This window comes from Sapajus apella, unplaced genomic scaffold (genome assembly GCF_009761245.1).
Source record: "Sapajus apella isolate SASKATOON/1434 unplaced genomic scaffold, GSC_monkey_1.0 scaffold127, whole genome shotgun sequence".
NCBI classification, from domain to species: domain Eukaryota; kingdom Metazoa; phylum Chordata; class Mammalia; order Primates; family Cebidae; genus Sapajus; species Sapajus apella.
Window position 1 is genome coordinate 1,478,230 of NW_022437067.1, and position 18,590 is coordinate 1,496,819.

General features: G+C 64.2%; 1 protein-coding gene across 9 annotated transcripts in view; it reads left to right on the forward strand.

Moving 5' to 3' along the window:
- The window catches only part of PLCH2 (phospholipase C eta 2), an 85,984-nt gene that overhangs the window by 31,829 nt on the left and 35,565 nt on the right, over positions 1–18,590 (forward strand). Inside the window, exon 1 of one of the 9 annotated variants that reach the window (XM_032262166.1) lies at positions 9,904–10,023. The exons of 7 other annotated variants lie outside the window; for them this stretch is intronic. In XM_032262166.1, coding sequence (XP_032118057.1) covers positions 9,927–10,023 — 97 coding nt within the window. In that variant the 5' untranslated portion in view covers positions 9,904–9,926. Of the gene's footprint in view, positions 1–9,903; positions 10,024–18,039; positions 18,228–18,590 lie in introns of those variants that run through there. One more of the 9 variants, XM_032262167.1, reaches the window with a different exon arrangement.

Below are 18,590 nucleotides of genomic sequence, written 5' to 3' on the forward strand. Positions count from 1 at the left end.
ACACACCCGCACACATCACACACCTGCACACATCACACACCCGCACACATCACACACCTGCACACACCTGCACACATCACACCCACACACATCACACACCCGCACACATCACATACCCACACACATCACACACCCGCACACATCACACACCTGCACATACCCGCACACATTACACACCTGCACACACCACACCTGCACACAGTCACTCCCAGGATGGGGAAGGGGCTAAGCCAGGCTTCTGGTGGCTCTGGCATCCCTTGGGTTGTGGCCACCTCCCACCTCTGCGTGTCTTCCCTCCCTTCCCTCCATCTTTCTTTTCGCTTTGAGTCTCCTGTCTCCTGTGAGGATTTGGAGCCTGCCTGGGTCATTCAGGACAATCTTCGCGCAGGGTCCTTCACTGACGCACGTCCTCAGAGATCTTTTCCAAATAAGGCCAAGTTCGCAGGTTCCAGGATTCGGATGTGTCTTTGTTGGGGGGGGGTCACCCTTCAGCCCCCTACCGTGGCCGTGTGCTCCACCCCTCAGCACCCCCACCCGAGGCAAGCCTGGATCTCACCTGCCGGGTCCCGCAGGCGGAGCGCGGGCTGGAGTGAATGGGGTCGCCCCACCCCATAGTGGGAGCCCCCAGCCCAGCCTCCTGGCCTCCCACCATCCCAGTCTCTCCCTGAGTGGGGCTCTGGCTCCACAGGTGACCAAGAGAGGTGCTGGAGGCCTGGATGGGCCTCAGTCCTCTCCCAGGGAGCTGCTGCTCCTGGTTCCCAACCACACCGTGCGTCACTGCTGCCGGAAGGTGGCCGGGGCCTCCGGAACACTCATTTCGTCAAACCGTTGCACGTGGTTCCTTTGCTGGCTTGGGGAAGGGCGGTGATCTTGGGCCCTGAAGTACATCCCAGGATCAGAGGCTCTGCAGGCTCCAGGCCCTACCAGTCGCTCTGAGGAGGCTCAGGCGGGGCCAGGAGTCCTGGCCGGAGCTGCAGCAGCTTTGCACCCCCTGAAAATGCAGATTCAGCACCGCCGCCCCCCACCGCCCAGAGGCTGGGGCTATTTCAGTGGAAATACATGCTTTAAACTGGGGTGTCTGGCTGGGCACGGTGGCTCATGCCGGTATTCCCAGCACTTTAGGAGGCTGAGGTGTGTGGATCACCTGAGGTCAGCCTGGGCAACATGGTGAAACCCCATCTCTACTAAAAATACAAAAAATTAGCCGGGTGTGGTGGTGGCTGTCTAATCCCAGCTACTTGGGAGGCTGAGGCAGGAGAATTGTGGAGGCTGCAGTGAGCCAAGAGGGTGCCACTGCACCAGCCCGGGTAACTCCATCTCGTAAATGAGTAAATACGTAAGCCAGGGTGTGGAGGCCCACACTTGAGGGAGTGGTGTCAGATGAGGTAGGGGCCGGGTCTGCAGGCAGCCTCTGCCTGGCCTGGGGTGGGGCGGCTCTGCCCAGTGACGTCACGGGCGTGGAGGACATGGCCCTGGAGCTGGGCAGACTGGGGTCCCCAGTCTGCAACTGTGTGGCCTCCGGCAGTAGACTCAGCCTCCACGTCCTCACCTGTGAAATGGGCCAGCAGTAGTGTGTTGTGGGCAAAACTGCGTGCTGTGTGTGAGCTCTGCCTAGCCCCTCTGAGGGACAGTGGCCGATCCTCCTGCCCCTGCTTCCTGATGCTCCCTGGAGCTCAGCCAGTCTCTGGAGTACCGACAACTCTCAGAAGTGAGCTGCGGTTGTGGCTGCGACCGTTTGATGCGGAAGTGGGAGGCTGGCCCCAGACTGGGCTGCTGCCCGCCAAGCTCAGCCCTGGGGAAGTGGGTCAGTGAGGCCGTTTCTCTGCACACAGCGCCTCCATCTCTGTGGCTCTCCTGGGGTCTCCTGAGCCACAGCCCCTCCCAGCCCAGCCCGTCCCTTGAGGCTTGTGCAGGGAAAGGCGCCCGGCAGAGGTGGCTTCACCCGTTGCTGTCCCCTTCCTGGATGGGCCTGGGTGGGGGACCGATATGGGGCACCTCCTCCAGGAGGGGTTGGTTTTTTATTTGCAAAATTTGATCCTTCGAGGGCCTGTTCAAACACTCAGCCTCTCCCTCCCTCCTCAGGGGCCTCCTTTGCAGGCGGCCCGTCCTCTGGGCGCCTCGTTAGCTCACCAGGACGTGCCCCACTTTTCAGAGTCGCTGATTCTCCCCGAGCCTTGCACACGAATTGGGGATGCGGATGCGCATGCCTTCTGGGATGCTCCCTGCAGCCTTCAGAGCACACAAAAGAGCTCATTACCAAGCCCCCCCCTGGCCCCCCACCCCCCGCCTGCCCCCCCCTCCCCCCCCCTCCCCCTCCCCCCCCCATTGCCCCCCCACTCCCCATCTGCACCCCACTCCCTGCCTGCTGACTGCTGCATCCCAGGCTTCATATCCTCTCGCTAGGCTCTGTCAAGGTCAAGCACATGGGCCCCCAGCCTGGACTCAAACTACACCTGTCCTCCCGCCCAGTTCCCGGACTGTGGATTTTGGGGCAATAGCTGTGCTTCTGGGCCTCAGTCTCTTCATCTGTAAAAAGGGGGTGATGGTGGTTGTGAGGGTGAGCTGGTGACTTGTAGAGAAGGAGGGACAGCCTGGCATGGGGACCCACGCTTGTGCTAGTGACATTGGTTCCTGGGACATGTCCCTGGCCCTCCCTCAGGGGCTGTTGCCTGGCCACCAGCACACGCTGTCTGGAAACAGCACTCAATGTGCAGTTTGGGACAGAGCTCAGGGGCCAGCCAGCAGCTGGGCTGGGTGTGCTCCAGGAGGGAGGCCTGTGGCTGGCGTCCTGGTCACCAAGGTGCCAGGCGCCTCTCCACTCCCCAGGGCCCTCCCCCTCCCAGTCAAGGCAGGCAGTGGTGGGCCTGCCCCGTGTCCTGATTGTGGGGTCTGGGGCCAGAGACGTGTGTGCTCCCTGGCCCCCCACGATCATGTGCAGCAGTGTCTCTGAGCGACACCACCAGCAGACACAGGCAGAGACTGTCACTGAGAGTGAGGCCATGGAGGTGCGTCTCCATGCTGTGCTGATCAGTGCTGGTTCTCCAGACTGGTCAGTGCTGCCTGACTAACCCCTGGCAGCTCCAGGGGCCACCACCCCATACCCCCACTTCTGCAGGAAGCCCCTCTACTCCAGCCCCAGGAACTGGCTCCAAGGTCCACTGTGAGGCCAGAGAGCTGTGGCCCACCATGGAGTGGGGGCAGCCCTGTGGGGTCTGTGCCATGGGTGGGCTGGGGGCTTTCAGGGGGGCAGCTGCCATTGGCAGCAGGGAGCCCTTTCCCCAGACTGCAGCCCTGGTAATGGGGGCAGGAAAGGTCAGTGGGGCCCCTCTCTGGGGGCTGGGCAGCATCACAGGGGCCTGGGCTGCGGGGGTGGGGAGGGGATGTGGTGGGTGGGTGGGTGGGGTCTGTGATTCAGGCTGAGCTGTCGCAGGCGCCTGTCAGCCGCATGCTGCTGGGGAAGTGTCTGTTCGCACAGAAAACACGTTCTGAGCCCCGGGATCTTCGTCATCCTTCAGAAATGCCAACCCTGTGATGCGAGGTCTGTGCTCTGCTGCTGGCCTGTCGGGGGTGGGGGGGGCCTGAGCAGAGGCTTCTGTCTGGGTCCAAGCCTCAGCGGTGACCGGGAAGGCGCCCCCTCCCTCCAGCCTGAGGCTCGCGTGCCCCTCTGTACTACTGAGCCTGGACCGCGCTGGGTGCTGTGTGCATCCAGGGTGCAGGAGGACAGTGGAGGCCGAGTGCAGCCTGCCCAGCTGCAGGTCCCAGGACAGTGGAGCTTCAGGGGGCAAAGTGGGGGTTCTCCAGGAGCCGCTGAGGCCTGGGTCCCCCCGAGGCTCCCCCTACCCCCCGCCCCCAGTCTGCCTGGCGGGTAGCAGCCCCGCGGAAGTATTTCATCTCGGCTCAAAGGCAGCAGCTGCTGTCCTGGAGTGAGCCCAGTGGAGGGAGCCTCTGTGGTGGGGACGGGAGCCCTTGATCCTGCTTCCTCCTCTCCCTCCTGCCCCGGCCCTCCCTGCCTGTCCCCTGCCCCAGCCCCGCTGGTCTTTGGGAGCAGCCACTGGGAGCAGTAGGAGCTGACGGCTGGGGCTGGGGTGGGGTCATCCACCTCCCTCCGGCGGCCCCCCCGCAGGCATGTGGGGAGCAAACGCACCATTCATTCACCCCACCCCAAGCCGCCCCAGAGAGCAGCAGATGGGCCCACGGAGGGGCTCAAATAATTCACAGGCCCTGGGGACAGGGGATGCAGCCTGGGGTTCCCCAGCCAGAAGCTAGGCTTCTGGGAGGCCTGGCTACCTGGTCAGCCTTGGTCCTGGAAGGGCCTGCAGCCTGGCCAGTCTCTGGCTGTCATTAGCTGAGCACCCCTGGGCCTGGCCCCAGGTGCAGCAAGTACACAATTGGGGCAGTGCCTTTGCTGCCTGGAGCTCAGCAGAACCTGGAGGAGGACAACCTGGAGGACAGCCTGGAGGAGGGGATGCCTGCTGGCACCTGGTCCTGGCTTCTTGGGTGGGAAATCCAGGCTCATCCCACCCTTCCCCATGGATCCATTCCCGGTGGAGGTGCCCCTCAGTGCCCTCAGAAGTGTGACTCCTCACCACCTGCACGCAGGCTTGGGCCGCCTGACCCCCACTGTAGCACGAGCCTCCTGCCAGTCCCCCCATCTTCCTGTGATGAAGCTGGAACAGTTTGCCAAAATGCAGGTCTGTCCCAACCGCCAGTGCCCCCACTGTGCTCAGGATGTGGCCTGGGGGTCGCTGTCTCCTGGGCTCTTCCCGGGGTGGTCCCGAGTGGGAGCTGCTTGGGTGGTGAAGAGGCTCTCATTCCTGGTCTGTGCTGTTACCATTGCCCATGGCAAAGAGGAGGATGCTGAGGTTGGGGGTGGCAGGTGGTGAAGGGGAGGCCCCCTCTGGAGGGGTCACTGGAGCGTCTGTGCACACAGAGGCCCTCCCCAGTCTGGAAGAGGGGCACTGGCCCTGGCATGCCGACGGTGGTCTGGGCTGAGACACGGGGCTCACAGGACCTTCTTTGGGTGTCCTGGGGCCAGCGTCCTCACTGGGCCCTGTGGCCTTTGCCTTCCCAGCTGCCCAGGGCCACCCCCTCTAGCAGGTGCAGGACCTCCACCACCCCTCCCTTCCACCCACTGTGGGGCAGAGGAAAGTGCAACCCAGTGCCTGCGCCTCGCTACCTCTGTCTGGGGTCCCTTTTCCTGTGTGCAGCCCCTGGACACCCTCTTCTGACTCCAGCAGACACCAGGCCTGGGTCCAGCGCAGTGCCTGCCCCTGTCTCCTGGTCGGGAGGGCTGCTGTGGCTTCCAGGGTCCCCAGGATTTCAGGCAATGGTGTCGGGGGCTGCTGGAGAGGCTGGCCTGCGTCTCCAGCAAGGAGTGGGGTGCAGCAAAGAGGGCAGGCCCCAGCCCTCCTGGGGGAGTCTCTGAAAGCTGAGGCTTGCTGGTAGTGGGTTCTGGGGGTGCCATGGAGCCAGCGTCACCCCCATTCTGTCACCCACTTATAGGTGCCCACTGTGGGCAGAGCCATGAGGATCCCTGGGTCTCTCCAGCAGGCTGAGCTGGGTGTCCGTCGGCCTCCCTGGGGCCTGTCCTGCTTCACCTGGCTGATCTAAGGCGGGCATTGCCTGTTCCCTTCCTGCCCTGCAGCAGTGGAGGTGGCCTGGGCCTGGGCCCTCCAGCTGCCTGCTGGCCAGTGCCCCACCTGCCATGCCTGACTCACCCTGACACATGAGGATGCCCAGTCAGCCTGAGGGGGTCATAGGGCTGCCTCTGCAGGACCCCTGGAAGCTCAGGCACTTGCTCAGGGAGGGGCTGGTGGGTACCAGGTGACATGCTTGAGGTGACATGATGAGGCGTGGCCCCTCCTGGGGGACCGTCAGTGATGGCTCCAGGCCATGGGCCTCCGCTTCCCAGGGGCTGAACCAGTAATGTGACCCTTTACTGGGAAGGGGTGGCTTGATGGCTGACCCCAGGCTTTCTGTCCGGAACCCTGCAGGGCCTCTTGGCTGTTGGAGCGGGGACGGGTGGGACCTGGCAGTGGACATTGACTGGGTGGTGGCTGGTCTAGGCTGGGAGCTGCCCAGAGGCCTGGCAGGTCCCTATTCTCCAGCCTGGGCTGAGCGCCACGGCATCGAGGCAGGAGGACCCTTGGCCCTGCCAGGCCCTCTCTCCATCCCTCGGTGCTGGTCCCCATGTGTGGCGGTTCACCTGATGTTCCCAGGCCTGCACTGGGTTGGGAGTCACCCCCCAGGGGAGCACATAGGGGCAGGGGAGCCCCAGAGAAGTGCCTGCTGTGGGGAGGCTGGCAGCCCACCTTCCTGCAGGTGGAGTTAGACTCAGTGAGTGTGAAGGGTGTTCTGTGGCCGCCACAGCTGGAGCAGCTGCCTGTGGGGGGTGGAAGGCTTGTGGCCTGTGGCCCTGGGGGTCAGGCAGAGGCAGGGGCTGTCAGAACCTTCAGAGGGTGGCCCCAGGGCCTTTGCTGCAGACGGAGGCGGGAGCCCCCAGCGGGCACAGTGCATCTGCCGATGTCAGAGGGTCCCAGCTCGGGACGTAAGGCCACCGGGAGCCCCTTGGCCCCTCCACTCCCCACAGGGCCTCCCTCCCCGCCCGTGCGCCCGTCTTCACCCTCCCTACCTGTGGAGCCGCGCCGTGGATGGAGGCTGGCGTCCCTCGGGCGGGCCATGTGCGTGTGTGCGCGTGTGGGCTTGTGTGTTTAAGTGTCTTTTTAAAGCGCCTTTGCAGCTGTGTTTGACTCAGTTCCATTCTCCAGTAGGAGCTCAGCAAGTGGCTCATTGTGTGTTATTTTGGGCTTGGCATTATTGGAATTATTAGATTCTGTGTTTGTGGGAAACGGTGTCGCTGGGGAGCATTGGCTGTGGGTGGGTGTGTTGGTGTTGTTCGGGAGGCGGAGCCCAGAGGGAGACCCAGCGTGTCCCTTGGGCCTGCCATGGGGTCGTCAGGGTCGGCGAGCCGCCGGCACCAGGCACCAGGCGGGCACTTTGCCCCTGTGCTTCGAGTACCTTTCCTGGCCTCCCTGGGCTTCCAAGCGAAGCCCCCCATTTGTCCCTTGGTGCTGGTCCTATCTGACTTCATGGCCGCCGAGCCCTGCAGGGTCTTGGAGGGGCCCCAGCTCTGCTTGAAAGGTGGGGCGGCGCTGGGGGGGTGTGACGCTCTAGCCACGCACTTTAGCGCTCATCAAAATGACTTAAATTGCCCCTTGCTCTCAGCTGTGCCTTAAAAAGTTGTGGGCGGTGACTCAGCCGTCACCATCACCGTCACTGCTGCTGCTGCTCTGGGGACGTGTGAGGTCACCGGGGTGGCTCTTCCTGTGCAGCCCTCACCCCCAGCAGACCCATCGACCTCTTGGGGTTGGGGGACGTTGGGGAGATGGTGAGACGCAGCCTCTCTCAGCTTCCTGCCATGGCTGAAACTTGAGGGATCCTCCCTCCCAGGGGCTCAGTTTCCCCCTCTGAAGCCAGGGAGCTGGGCCTCCCTCTGGCCTTGGTTTGTCCAGGGGTCTTGGTGGGAGGAGCCCACCCTTCCTGAAAGAATGGGTCCACTTAGTAGGTCCCTTTTCTACCCCTCCAGGCCCATGCTGGGTCTGCGGACGGCAGGTCTCACAGCTGTGAGGGGCTCCCAGGTGGGAAGGGACCCCCAGGTTCATATGAGGACTCCAGGACTGTGAGGGTGATCCACACCTCCCCTAGGCCTTGGGCAGGTCCTCTCTGCCCCCCAGAGCCCTGGCCTGCCGTCTCCACTTTCTAAGGGGCAAAAGCCACCCACCTTCAGAACCCTCTGGGGCTCCAGGCCTCAGGTGCCAGGTGTGGCGTTGGTGGCTTTGGGTCAGCCCTGATGGTCATCTCACTCTTGTGCAGGATGGCGGGGGTTGGGGGTACCCAGCGCTCTCTCAGGTGAGCTGAGATGTGAACTGACCTGCTGGCAGCTCCGCCCATCAGCAAGGACAGGAATGAGACCTGGCCTGTCCTCCACTCCCTGCTGGGCTTTCTAGCATGGCTGGGACCTGTGAGTGGCCAGGGGCTGGGGGCCCCGTGCTCCCCAGCAGCCTCATGGGCTCTGATCACAAGGGGCTGAGTCCCCTCAGCCTCAGTTTACTGCCACCACGCTTCTCTCCAGGGTGCCCGCGCCACCGGCTCCAGGCGTCTCCCTCCCAGGTCCTCGTCCGGCTCTGAGATCTGCAGAGATGCGGCTGTGTGGGGGAGGGGCTGCACTCACCCTGGGGATGGCCGAGCCGCTCAGTGGCCTCCTGCCTCTGAGGGACACAAGAGTGACCTGAAGGCAGTCAGGGAGGACTCCCTGGGGGAAAGGGCTTCATCAGTGTCTGACCACAGGGTGGTGACAAGTTCCCCGAAAGTGGAGGCCAGCTCACCCTGAGTCGTGGCCGAACCCCGGCACCCACAGCCTTGTAAGTAACATGAATCATCCCTTGCCGGGAGGCGTGTGCTGGGGGCAGCTCCCAGCCCTTGAATGACCTTTCCTCTTGCCTAATAAGCAGCCTGCCTTCTTTTCTGTTTTTGACGTAAGGCAAAAAAATAAACATTTGCCCACATAGCGCCACTGGGCCCACGCCGTACTCCGGACAGGTGGGAGGACAGAGACTGAGGAGTGGGCCTCGGGCACCAAGGGGGCTGCACAGGTGTGGGAGTGGGTGCGCTGGGCTCCCTGGTCATCCCTGTGGGGCTGATTGGCCCCAGGTATGCGTGTGAGGGGGGCGGCCGTGCCGTCCCTGTGGGCACCCAGGCCGGTCCTCAGGAGCGCTGACAGCACAGGGAAGGTAGCCGGCTGGGTGGAGGACCTCGGCAGGGCACGGGGCTGCCTAGGGCAGGGGGCCTCTCAGGCCCTATAGGTCCTGCTCAGTGCCTGGCTCCGTGAGGCTGAGGACAGGACAAGAGTGTGTCCTGCTGTCCAGACACTGGGACCTCATGTAGGCGTCCAGCTGCCTCGGAGCAGACGGCGGAGACCCTAGAGCGGGGCACTAGAGGGGGCGGGCCACCTGCAGCAGGGGCTGCCAGCCGGGACCCGCAACGCAGGAAGGGCTGGAGGCCAGGCTGGACGGGCCCCCTTGGGCTCTGGCCTGGGCTGACCTGAACATGCCGAATGGCTGGGGAACGGGCCCAAGGTCAGCCTTAGTGGCCTTCCTGCTTTCACAGGAGTGGGCAGGTGGGGTAGACTCAGTGGGGCCAGCAAGGTCAGTGTGACCCCAGCTTCCTGGGCCTGGGGAGAAGCTGGGCCCCATCTGTGCCCCCGGAGTGGCTGAGTGGCTGGGGGGAGATGCCTGAGGAGGCTCTGGCTCTGCCCTCAGGGACCTCCCACCCAGACCGCGCCGATAGGGGCAGCCCCCCAAAGGCCTGTCTGCACAGCGATGGTCTTGAGCCCGTTTCATTCACGTGTCAGCCTCCTGTACTCGAGTCTCACTGGCTTTTAATCTGCGCTTAGGCAACCAGGTAAAAAGTGACTCCATCTGGGGACGTCCCATTCTGTGACGTGTGCTCAGCCATCTGCACAGACGGGGGCCCGAGGGGCTGGTGCTGCCTCTCGGCTGCCTGGGCCATGCCGATCTTGCAGTGGGGTGGCTCCTGGGCACTCTTGAGCCCCAGCTTGTAGTGACTGGGCCCCCCCTTGCAGACTCAGCCCCGAATCCTGCTCCCTGGTGGCCCAGTTGCCCCCATCTGGTGGTGGGGCTCAGGAGGGGGTTCTTGGGGATGCCAGGCAGTCAGTGGGTTCTTGCCACCTGCCAGGAGCCTCACTGGGGCTAAAACCCTGCGCCCTCAGGGTTCACCCAGGGCCTCCCTTCGCCCTTCGTGGGATGCGGTGACAAATGCCACCCTCTCTGGCTTGTTTGCTGTGTCTTGCTGGAGACGTGCATAGTTTCCAGTGGTCCTAGGCAGACACTGAGCCAGAGCTCCTCTGAATGGAGTGTGGAGCCCGGGGATGTGCTCCTGCATCATTCACACGTGGGACAGGGTGGCTGTGGAAGGCCCAGGGCGGCGGCTTTTGGAGGCAAGCTGGTGAGCGCCCCATGGTGTGGCTGCTGTCCTTGGCACAGTGCGGGCAGGTAAAGGCGGCCAGGGGAGGGTCCATCGGCCCTGGCCACTGCTCACTAGCCTCTGGCCTGTTTGGCTCTGAGTGAGCATCCTGAGGTGGCACCTGGGCCAAGGTCTCTTCTGCTCCGGCAGTGACTGTGTCCCAGCTGGCACTGCCCAGCCCTGCCCAGGCCCCTTCTGGCCTCTGTGTCCTCGCCTTGCTGCCCTAGCCCAGCCTAAGGGAAGGGCCCAGGCCCCCACAGGACTGGCCCTTCATGCCCCAGGGGCCCTGCGGTCCAGGGAAGCACCCTGTTCTCTCCAGGCCTTTCCTAAGGCCATGCTGCCCTGGGGTCCCAGGCCAGGGTCTTCCAAGAGCTAGGGCCACTGCCCATCCTCTGTGTCTCCCAGACCAGAAGGCCGCTGGGTGTAGGGGCTGCCTCTGGTTCCCCCATCACTTCCTCGCCAGCTCTGAGCCATGCCCAGCACACAGCACGTGCCGCATAAACTTTGGCTGATGGCTGGGGCTGCTGAACAGGAGGACTGGACGCAGTGGGTGGCTGGTACTGGCCCGGGGCAGGGGCCGTGTGGGCTCCCTCTGGCCTGAGAACTCACTCTGAGGCCAGGGATCCTGGGAGCCAAAGGCAGGGGCTTTAGTGGCATAACAGGGGCATGTGCTTCTTTGTCAAAGATTTTCATGTTTTCAATGATGCAAGCAGCTGGGAGGCCTGGGCAGCACCCAGGTGTAAGCTGGGCTGTGTGGACCTGGTGACGTGGGTGGAGGCCGGCGAGGCTGAAGGGGCCCCTGGTGCTGGGGGTGGGGCCTGTGGCCAGGGCCTTGGCCAGGCCCTTGTGGGGACCTTGGCCAGGGCCCCTGGTGCTGTAGGGCCAGGGCCCCTGGTGCTGTAGGGCCAAGGCTGTGGGGGCCCTTGGGAGGAGCCGGGGGCTGAGGGCACCGCCCCGAGCCCAGGCTTCGCGGTGACTGGCTGTGTGGCCCTGGCAGGTCCTGCAGCTTCTCTGAGCCTCTGACCCCTCAGGGCAGGGGTGACGCACCCTACCTGCAGGGCAGCAGCCACGGGCTCACCTCCTCTTTCTTTCCTTCCTTCAGTAGGCTCTTGAGGCTGGGGCCAGCCTGGTGGGGTGGGGGCTCAGGAGTCTGCCCAGTGCCCCTCTCTGGGGCAGGATCTCACAGCTCCACATGGAGAGGGCCTGGGTGAGACCAGGTGGCCCGCAGCCCTGGACAGACCTTGCTGAGGGTGTGTGTCCTGGGATGTGGCTGCATCGGTGTCCACGTGGCAGTGTTCATCCTGGAATCCTGCTCACTGGACTCCGTGCCAGGCCAGCCAGGGCTCTGCATGGCTGCTGCACGCGGGCACCGAATCTAGGTCAGGCTGGTGCAGGGGGGTAGGGCTGGGCAGCCAGGGCAGTGCCTGTTCCCTTGGGCTCCAGTGGAGCTCTGCAGCCTGGGTCCGGACACCTGACCCGCCGACCTTGGCCAGGGCCTTTCTGGCTGTGCCTGAACCCCCAGCAAGGGTGTCCTGTGGCAGGGAGGAGGGAGGCGTGTGGGCGCCTGCTGTGACTGTGGATGCTGCTAGCAGGGCTGGCTGAGCTCGGTCCATGTGGGACCCGGCCCTGGGCACAGGGAGGCCAGGATGTGTGGGCCCCGCTGAGAGGATTCAGGCCAGAGCCTTCCTGAAGCTCCGGTCCCTGCAGCTGCCCCCGCCTCCGCTCCCTGCTGGGTCACCCAGCTCTGGGGCCTCGGCTCCCCTCCTGCCCACATGGGGACACTGTGGGGACAGTGACGCTCACTGACCACCCCGGGCCCGTGCCTCCCGCCTCTGTGGTCCTCAAATCCAGTGTTTCTTGTCCTCTCTTCTTTGTTTCTTCTGCGCCTCTGCCTTGGCATTACCGATGTTCCCATGGAACCTGTCTGCCGATTCCCCAGGCTTGGAGGGACCAGGAGCAGGGCTGGGGCCTTTGTTTGGGGAATGGCACAGTGGAGGGTGGGCAGGGAAGCTGGGGATGCCAGACCCACGAGGTAGCTCCTCCCCACCCAGGGCCTCTTTGGCTGGCCTTCCCTGGCTATCCACCCGGCACCCCATGTCCCCTCCAATTGTGTTTGCTTGTACCCCACTTTCTTGGGGCTGCCTCTCCTGGATGCCCCCTCTGGAATTCTGCCTGCACTGACTGTGCAACTCAACAGCCCCTCTGCCTGACACCCCTTCCACCTGACACCCCCTCCGCCTGACACCCCTTCCACCTGACACCCCCTCCACCTGACACCCCCTCTGCCTGACACCCCTCCCACCTGACACCCCTCCGCCTGACACCCCCCCACCTGACACCCCTCCCACCTGACACCCCTCCGCCTGACACCTCTCCCACCTGACACCCCTCTGCCTGACACCCCTCCCACCTGACACCCCCTCCACCTGACACCTCTCCACCTGACACCCCCTCCACCTGTCACCCATTCCACCTGACACCTCTCCCACCTGACACCCCCTCTGCCTGACACCCCCCCACCTGACACCCCCTCCCCCCACCACCCCCCCCCCCCCCCCCCCCCCCCCCCACCCCCCCCCCCCCCCCCACCCCCCCCCACCTGACACCCCCTCCGCCCGACACCCCCTCCACCCGACACCCCCTCCCACCTGACACCCCCTCCCCCCTGACCCCCCCCCCGCCTGACACCCCCTCCCGCCTGACACCCCTCCTCCTGACACCCCCTCCTACCTGACACCCCATCCCCCTGACACCCCCTCCACCTGACACCCCTTCCCGCCTGACACCCCTTCCCGCCTGACACCTCTTCCCGCCTGACACCCCTTCCCGCCTGACACCCCCTCTGCCTGACACCCCCTCTGCCTGACACGCCCTCTGCCTGATGTGTGGTCTCATCCCCATGGCCTGCTGTCAGGTGGTCACCCCAAGGCATCTTGGTCCATCTGGGGCAGCTGTGGTCAGTCTGGCCAGATCCTCACTGGTCTGTCTTCCTCCTCAGCCAGACCACATGCTTCTCTGTGACCTCAGAACCTCAGAAGTGAACCCTGGGCTCAGTGCATCGCCGGGGTGGCTCCATGTGGGGCCCTGGGGGCCGAGGCAGCAGGGGATTTTTTTGGGGGGTGAGTCTCTCTCTCTCACCCAGGCTGGAGTGCAGCAGCACGATCTCCACCCACTGCAACCTCCACCTCCCGGGTTCAAGCCATTCTCCTGCCTCAACCTCTTGAGTATCTAGGATTACAGGCTCACACCACCACACCCAGCTAATTTTGGTATTTTTAGTAGAGATGGGATTTTACCACGTTGGTCAGGATGGTCTCCATCTCTTGACCTCATGATCCACCCACCTCGGCCTCTCAAAGTGCTGAGATTACAGGCATGAGCCACCGCACCTGGCTGGGGGATCTTTGTGTTGGGGACACAAAGGGGCCCCAGAGGGGCGTCCCTTGCCTTAGCCTGCACCCCCACCCCCCGCCACTTCCCAGGACAGGAGGACCCTCAGCTCTCCTGGTGCTGAAGTATGTGTCGGGGCAGTGGGGGGGGTGGAGGTACATCAAGGCCCCCACAGTGGGCTTAGTTCCCTAACTGAAGCTGCGACGGCCACAGAACTCTTAAACCAGGCGAGAAAGCAACACGGAATTGGCTTCGGTGTTGAATAATTAAAACGTCTGAGGTTCAGGCTACTGGGCTGTGTCTGTCCCAGAGGCAGAGCTGTCAGCACTGTCTTGTCACCGGAGGGGCCCACGTTTCTGTCTTTAAATGTGCGCTTGGTGCTCCTGAGAGGTGATTAGAACGTTCTGTGCAAGACGAGGAGGCCGGGGTGCTCACGCTCTGGGGGGCCACAGGGCCAGTGGGACCGTTGGGAACCAGCCCACCCTGGAGGGGGAGCTGCAGGGTCAGCTGGGCTGAGAGAGTCTGGGCAAGACTCCCCTGCCTCAGTTTCCCCATCTGAAAAGTGAAGAGGTCAGATCCAGGGGCCTCTTGGGGCCCGTCTAACTCAGGCATTCCAAAGTGGTGTTGGAGGAGCAGAATCAGGGACACGTGGGGGCCCTCGCTGTGCCCGCAGGGCTGCCCTGGTGGGCTGCAGAGCCAGAGCCCCTGCCTGCCCAAGCTTGCTGAATGGGGCTGCAGCCGAGAATCTGTTTACTGCAGCAGGTCATCGGGAAGCGTTTCCTTGGAGACATATGTAGGACAGAACTCGGAAGCTGAAACCGAGACGCCCCACAAAGGCCCCGCACTGCTGGCGGGAGGTGGCTTCTCAGGGCTCTGCTCCTGGAGGCTGATAGGAGACAGCTGTGCCGCCGGGGACTGGTCAGGCTGTGATCCGTGAACAGGGCTCCCAGCCCTCCCCGCGGCAGTGGCCACCCGAGGGGATATCGCACCTGGACATTTGGTGCAAGAATGTCTGGCTCCACCAGGCCTCACTGAAGGTGCCCACTGCCCTCCGCCTGGAACCCTCTTCCTTCATGGCCTGAGCCCAGGCGCCAGCTGGCCAGGCCCTTGGGGAACTGCTGGTCCCCCCCGGTTTAATTCAGGGAAACTGAAGCCAGGGAGGCAGTGAATTCCCATGGGGCGCACAGAGAGCCACGGTGTGGACTAGGGTCTCCTGAGCTGGCTGGTTACTGCCCTTCCCAGCTCCTGTCCACAGTGACATTTTCAGGAACACAGGGCACCCCTGGCTGGCCAGCAGCCCCAGAGGACACGGTGCTGGCTCCTGTTCAGGGGTCGCTCGGCAGCTGGCTGCGGGTGTGACCAGGCCATTGGCCTCCTTAGCTGCACAGGGTGCTGCCCACTGGCCAGGAGAGGGTTCTGGAGCTTCCAGAAGTCCTGGGGCCGGGCTCTCCTTCCACTGGGTTCCAGGATGGGCAGGGGCTTCGCAGGCTTCTCCCCTCCCTGCCCTGCACTCACTCTGCTGGCCCTCCCCTGATGGGAGTCTCCATCCTTCCATCCCTTTCTCTGGGGCTGTTTCTGCTCAAACACAGGGTCACCCGCTGGTCCAGAATTGGTGAGCCTGATGCAGGCTGGTGCACGGAGCACTCGCCCGGCCCCTGGGTATGCACACAAGTGCGCACAGGCCCTCAGGGGTGCCCGGGAGACTGGAGCAACACTGGCCTGCAGTGGCCCCAGTCTCTGGCCTGGCCATGACTTCCTGAACCTATGGCCTGGACAGGGGCCACCTAAATGGCTTTCTTTGGAGATCAGAGGTGGAGGAGCTTTTGCTGCAGGATGGCTGAGGAGAGGGGCCACCTCCTGCTCCCCCAAGCCAATGGAGGAAGGAGGAATGGAAGTGGGCTGCAGGGAAGTCCGGGCCTGGGCTCTGTGCAGACTCTGCTCCCTCCCGCTTCCCTGCCCGCTTGTGGCCTCTGTCCAGCCCATAGAGCAAGAAAGCCCCTCCAGCTGAGGGAGATGAGATGGAGACACTGCGTGGTCTGGGGTGGGCAGCGTGTGTGTCAGGGTGGCACCTGGTGCAGGTGACCTCGGGCTCATGGCCAGTTCTTGGCACTCACACGGACTGAGGATGGGACCCTCAGGCTCGGCTCTGGAGAAGGCGTTAGGGGCTCAGCAGGCCCAGGGGCTGGGCTTGGAGTCACTGGCGCCCAGGAGGGCAGGTGGAGTGGCTTCCTTTGTGTGCAGAGCCCAAGCCTGGGGAGCAGGTGTGCATGGAGGAAACGGAGGCACGGGCAATGGGGGTCAGCTCTGCCCACCAACGACCTTGCTGAGCACCCAGAGCTGCGGGCCCAAGGTCTAGACTCACCCTGTCTCAGGGCATGGTGTCCTTCGGCCTCTGTCCTGGCAATGCCTGTGAACCCAAGGACAGACCAGCCTTAGACTATGGGAACAGGGGCAGCCTCAGACCCGGGAGGCAAGGACCAGTCCAGCAAGCGGAGCAAGGAGACACAGCTCTGGGCCACAGGATGGGGACCCTCTGCCCTCTGCCCTCTACCCTCTGGCCAAGGCAGGAGCTGGGTCTGGTCCTCGCAGCTGTGCTGGCACATGGGCGGGGGCAGGGCTCCAGCGGGCTCACGGCAGGCTCTGCATCCCAGACGCATTGGTTCCTTCCAGTCACCTTCTTCAAAGGAGGAGAAAATTAAGCTCCCTACCATGGCGCCTCCCCACCCGCCGCCCGCCGCCCGCCACCCACCGCCTGCCAGGCCAAACGCTCTCAAAGACAGAATTCTGCTTAAATGCCCAGAAAGGAGATTTAGGAGATCAGAATCTTAAGCAAATTAACATGTGCAGCAGGCGGCTTTTAATCACTGCCTTTAATCGCAGGCCATGGTCACAGGAATCATCTCCCGGCTGAATGGAGGGCGGGGGCAGCATCGAGGATGGATTCTTCATTAGAACCTGAACCTGGGTTTCACTGGCCTCTGGAGGGGGCTCCGGGGTCTCTGTCCACTCCAAGGATGCTTGGCTGGGCTGGGACCTGCAGCCTGCACCCTCTCTCCCTCCTTCCCACCCTGGGGTGTGTCTGTGCCTTTCGCACTCTGTCTCCTCTACCCGGCTCTGTTTCTCCCTTCTGAGACTTGGGGCTGCTGGCCTTTTCCTGAGCCGACTGTCCTGGGACCTGTGGAGCCCAGGTATGGGGGTGATGGGATGCCTGTTGCTCTTGGGCCTCTGCTGCCTCTGGCACTCGTGCATTGCAGTGTCCTTATCTGGGCAGTCCCCACTGTGGCCTGGCCTCCCCTCAGCCCTGACACTCAGCTCTGTGCCAGGACCCACTCAGACTGCGGCCCAGAGGGAGGGTGCTGCCCCTTCCTTCTCGCAGCTGTGCCTGGCAGGTGGACACAGGCCCTGGGACTCTGGCAGTGCCAAAGGGGCCGTGACAGAGACCGCCCACTTTCGAGAGCAGGTCCCCAGAGACCAGGGCAGGGGCTGCTCCAGCTGAGGGGCCCAGGCCACCCTGAGTGGCAGTGGAGGGAGGAGGTAGTCCCTTTAAGGAGGCCAGGCAGTGAGGCCCAGGGGCCTTCCCTGGCAGGACCCAGGTGGTAATGCAGCTGCTGGTGGCTCCCCTCCCTCTCCACACCTGGGGCCCCGCCTGGCAGGAGGTGGTCACTCCTTGAGGAGGCAGTGGCTCAGAGAGCCCAGAAGCGGCCTCACATCCTCCCGCTCCAGCCTGTGTGCCTGCCTGCCTTGCCCACACCCGGGGCTCAGCGTCCACACAAGCCCCCTAGGCTGCTCTCTGGGATGGAGACTCAAGGTCCCTTGGGGCAGAGGTGGCTCCTTTCAGAATGCCCCTCATGGGTGGATGTCTCTTTTGTCCATCTGGAAAATGTGACGCTCTCAGATGCTGGGAGCAGCCAGTGCAGGAGGCTGAGTGCTGGCTCCCTGAGGGAGGGGAGGGGATGAGGGAGGGCAGCTCAGCACCTGATGGACAGGGCCGGGAGGCGAGGCGCTGGGGGAGCACAGGAAGTGGTGTAGCTCCATGCAGGGCTGCAGCTGTCACTGTCACTAGGAGCCACTGCTGGGGCTCAGCCTCCCCCAGCACTGGACGCCCCCCAGGGCAGCTGGTGAAATGTCACCCCTGTGACTGTTGGCAGTGCTCAGCCCTTCCCAGAGACCCTCCTGGGGTAGGTGGCTCTTCTTGGCTGCAACCTTGGGGCTTGGGGTGTAATGACCTGAGGGTCCCTGTGGTGGGGGGGCAGCCAGCCAGGGAGCATTTGGCTCTGGTCCTGGGGGTGCAGCGACCCCTCAGTAGGAGGAGCCCAGCCAGGAGGGAGGGAGGGAGGGAGGAAGTGTAGGATGGAGGGGGTTGGTCGCTCAAGCCGCTATGGGAAGAGCCAGCAGCCGAGCCAGCGTCCAACTGGCCTCCCCTTCTGGCCTCTGAGTGGAGCCAGCTCTTCGCCCACCAGAGACCCAGGCCCCGGTGTGCTGCCTGCCTCCACCCAGCACAGGCCTCTGGGCCCCGGCTGGGCAGCCAAGGGTTAAGTGGGCGGGGCTCTGCAGGAGGGGCGGTCCCGGCGGCGGCCCCGCCCCACCCTCCCCGCCTTCCTCGCGGGCGAGGCAGCTTGTGGGGCTGCGGTGGGCATGGGCGCTGCGCGCGGGCTGCCCCTGCTTGGGCTGGGGCGCAGGGGACACCGGGGGCCAGCGCGGGGCCCGGGGCCCCTCGGGCCGTGCCGGTAACTGAGATTGGCGCCCACCAGCCATGGAAGAGCCTGGGCCCCCGGGCGGGCTCAGCCAGGACCAAGGTAAGGGGGCAGGTGGGGTCCCAGGAAGGGAGCTGTGATGGGCCCCGCGGGGAGCCCAGGGCGGGAGCTGTTCGCTGGTGACCCGCTCACCCCTCGTGGGCAGTGCATGGCCCCTCCCAGCAGGGTCTCCAGGAGCGCGGCACCATGACCTCATTACCTGTACATCCCTCCGACGAGGTCCCAGAGGAGGGGTGCTGCCCCCCCAGTGCCCCACCCTGCCTCATCTGCCCCTGTGCTGACACCTCTCAGCGCGACGGTCCGCTCCCTGCAAGGGGTCCACGGAGTCCAGGTGGGCGGCGGGGAGGCACCCTCGGCCACGCTGACACGGGTCCTGACCTGCAGCTTGGCCCCAGCAGATGTGCA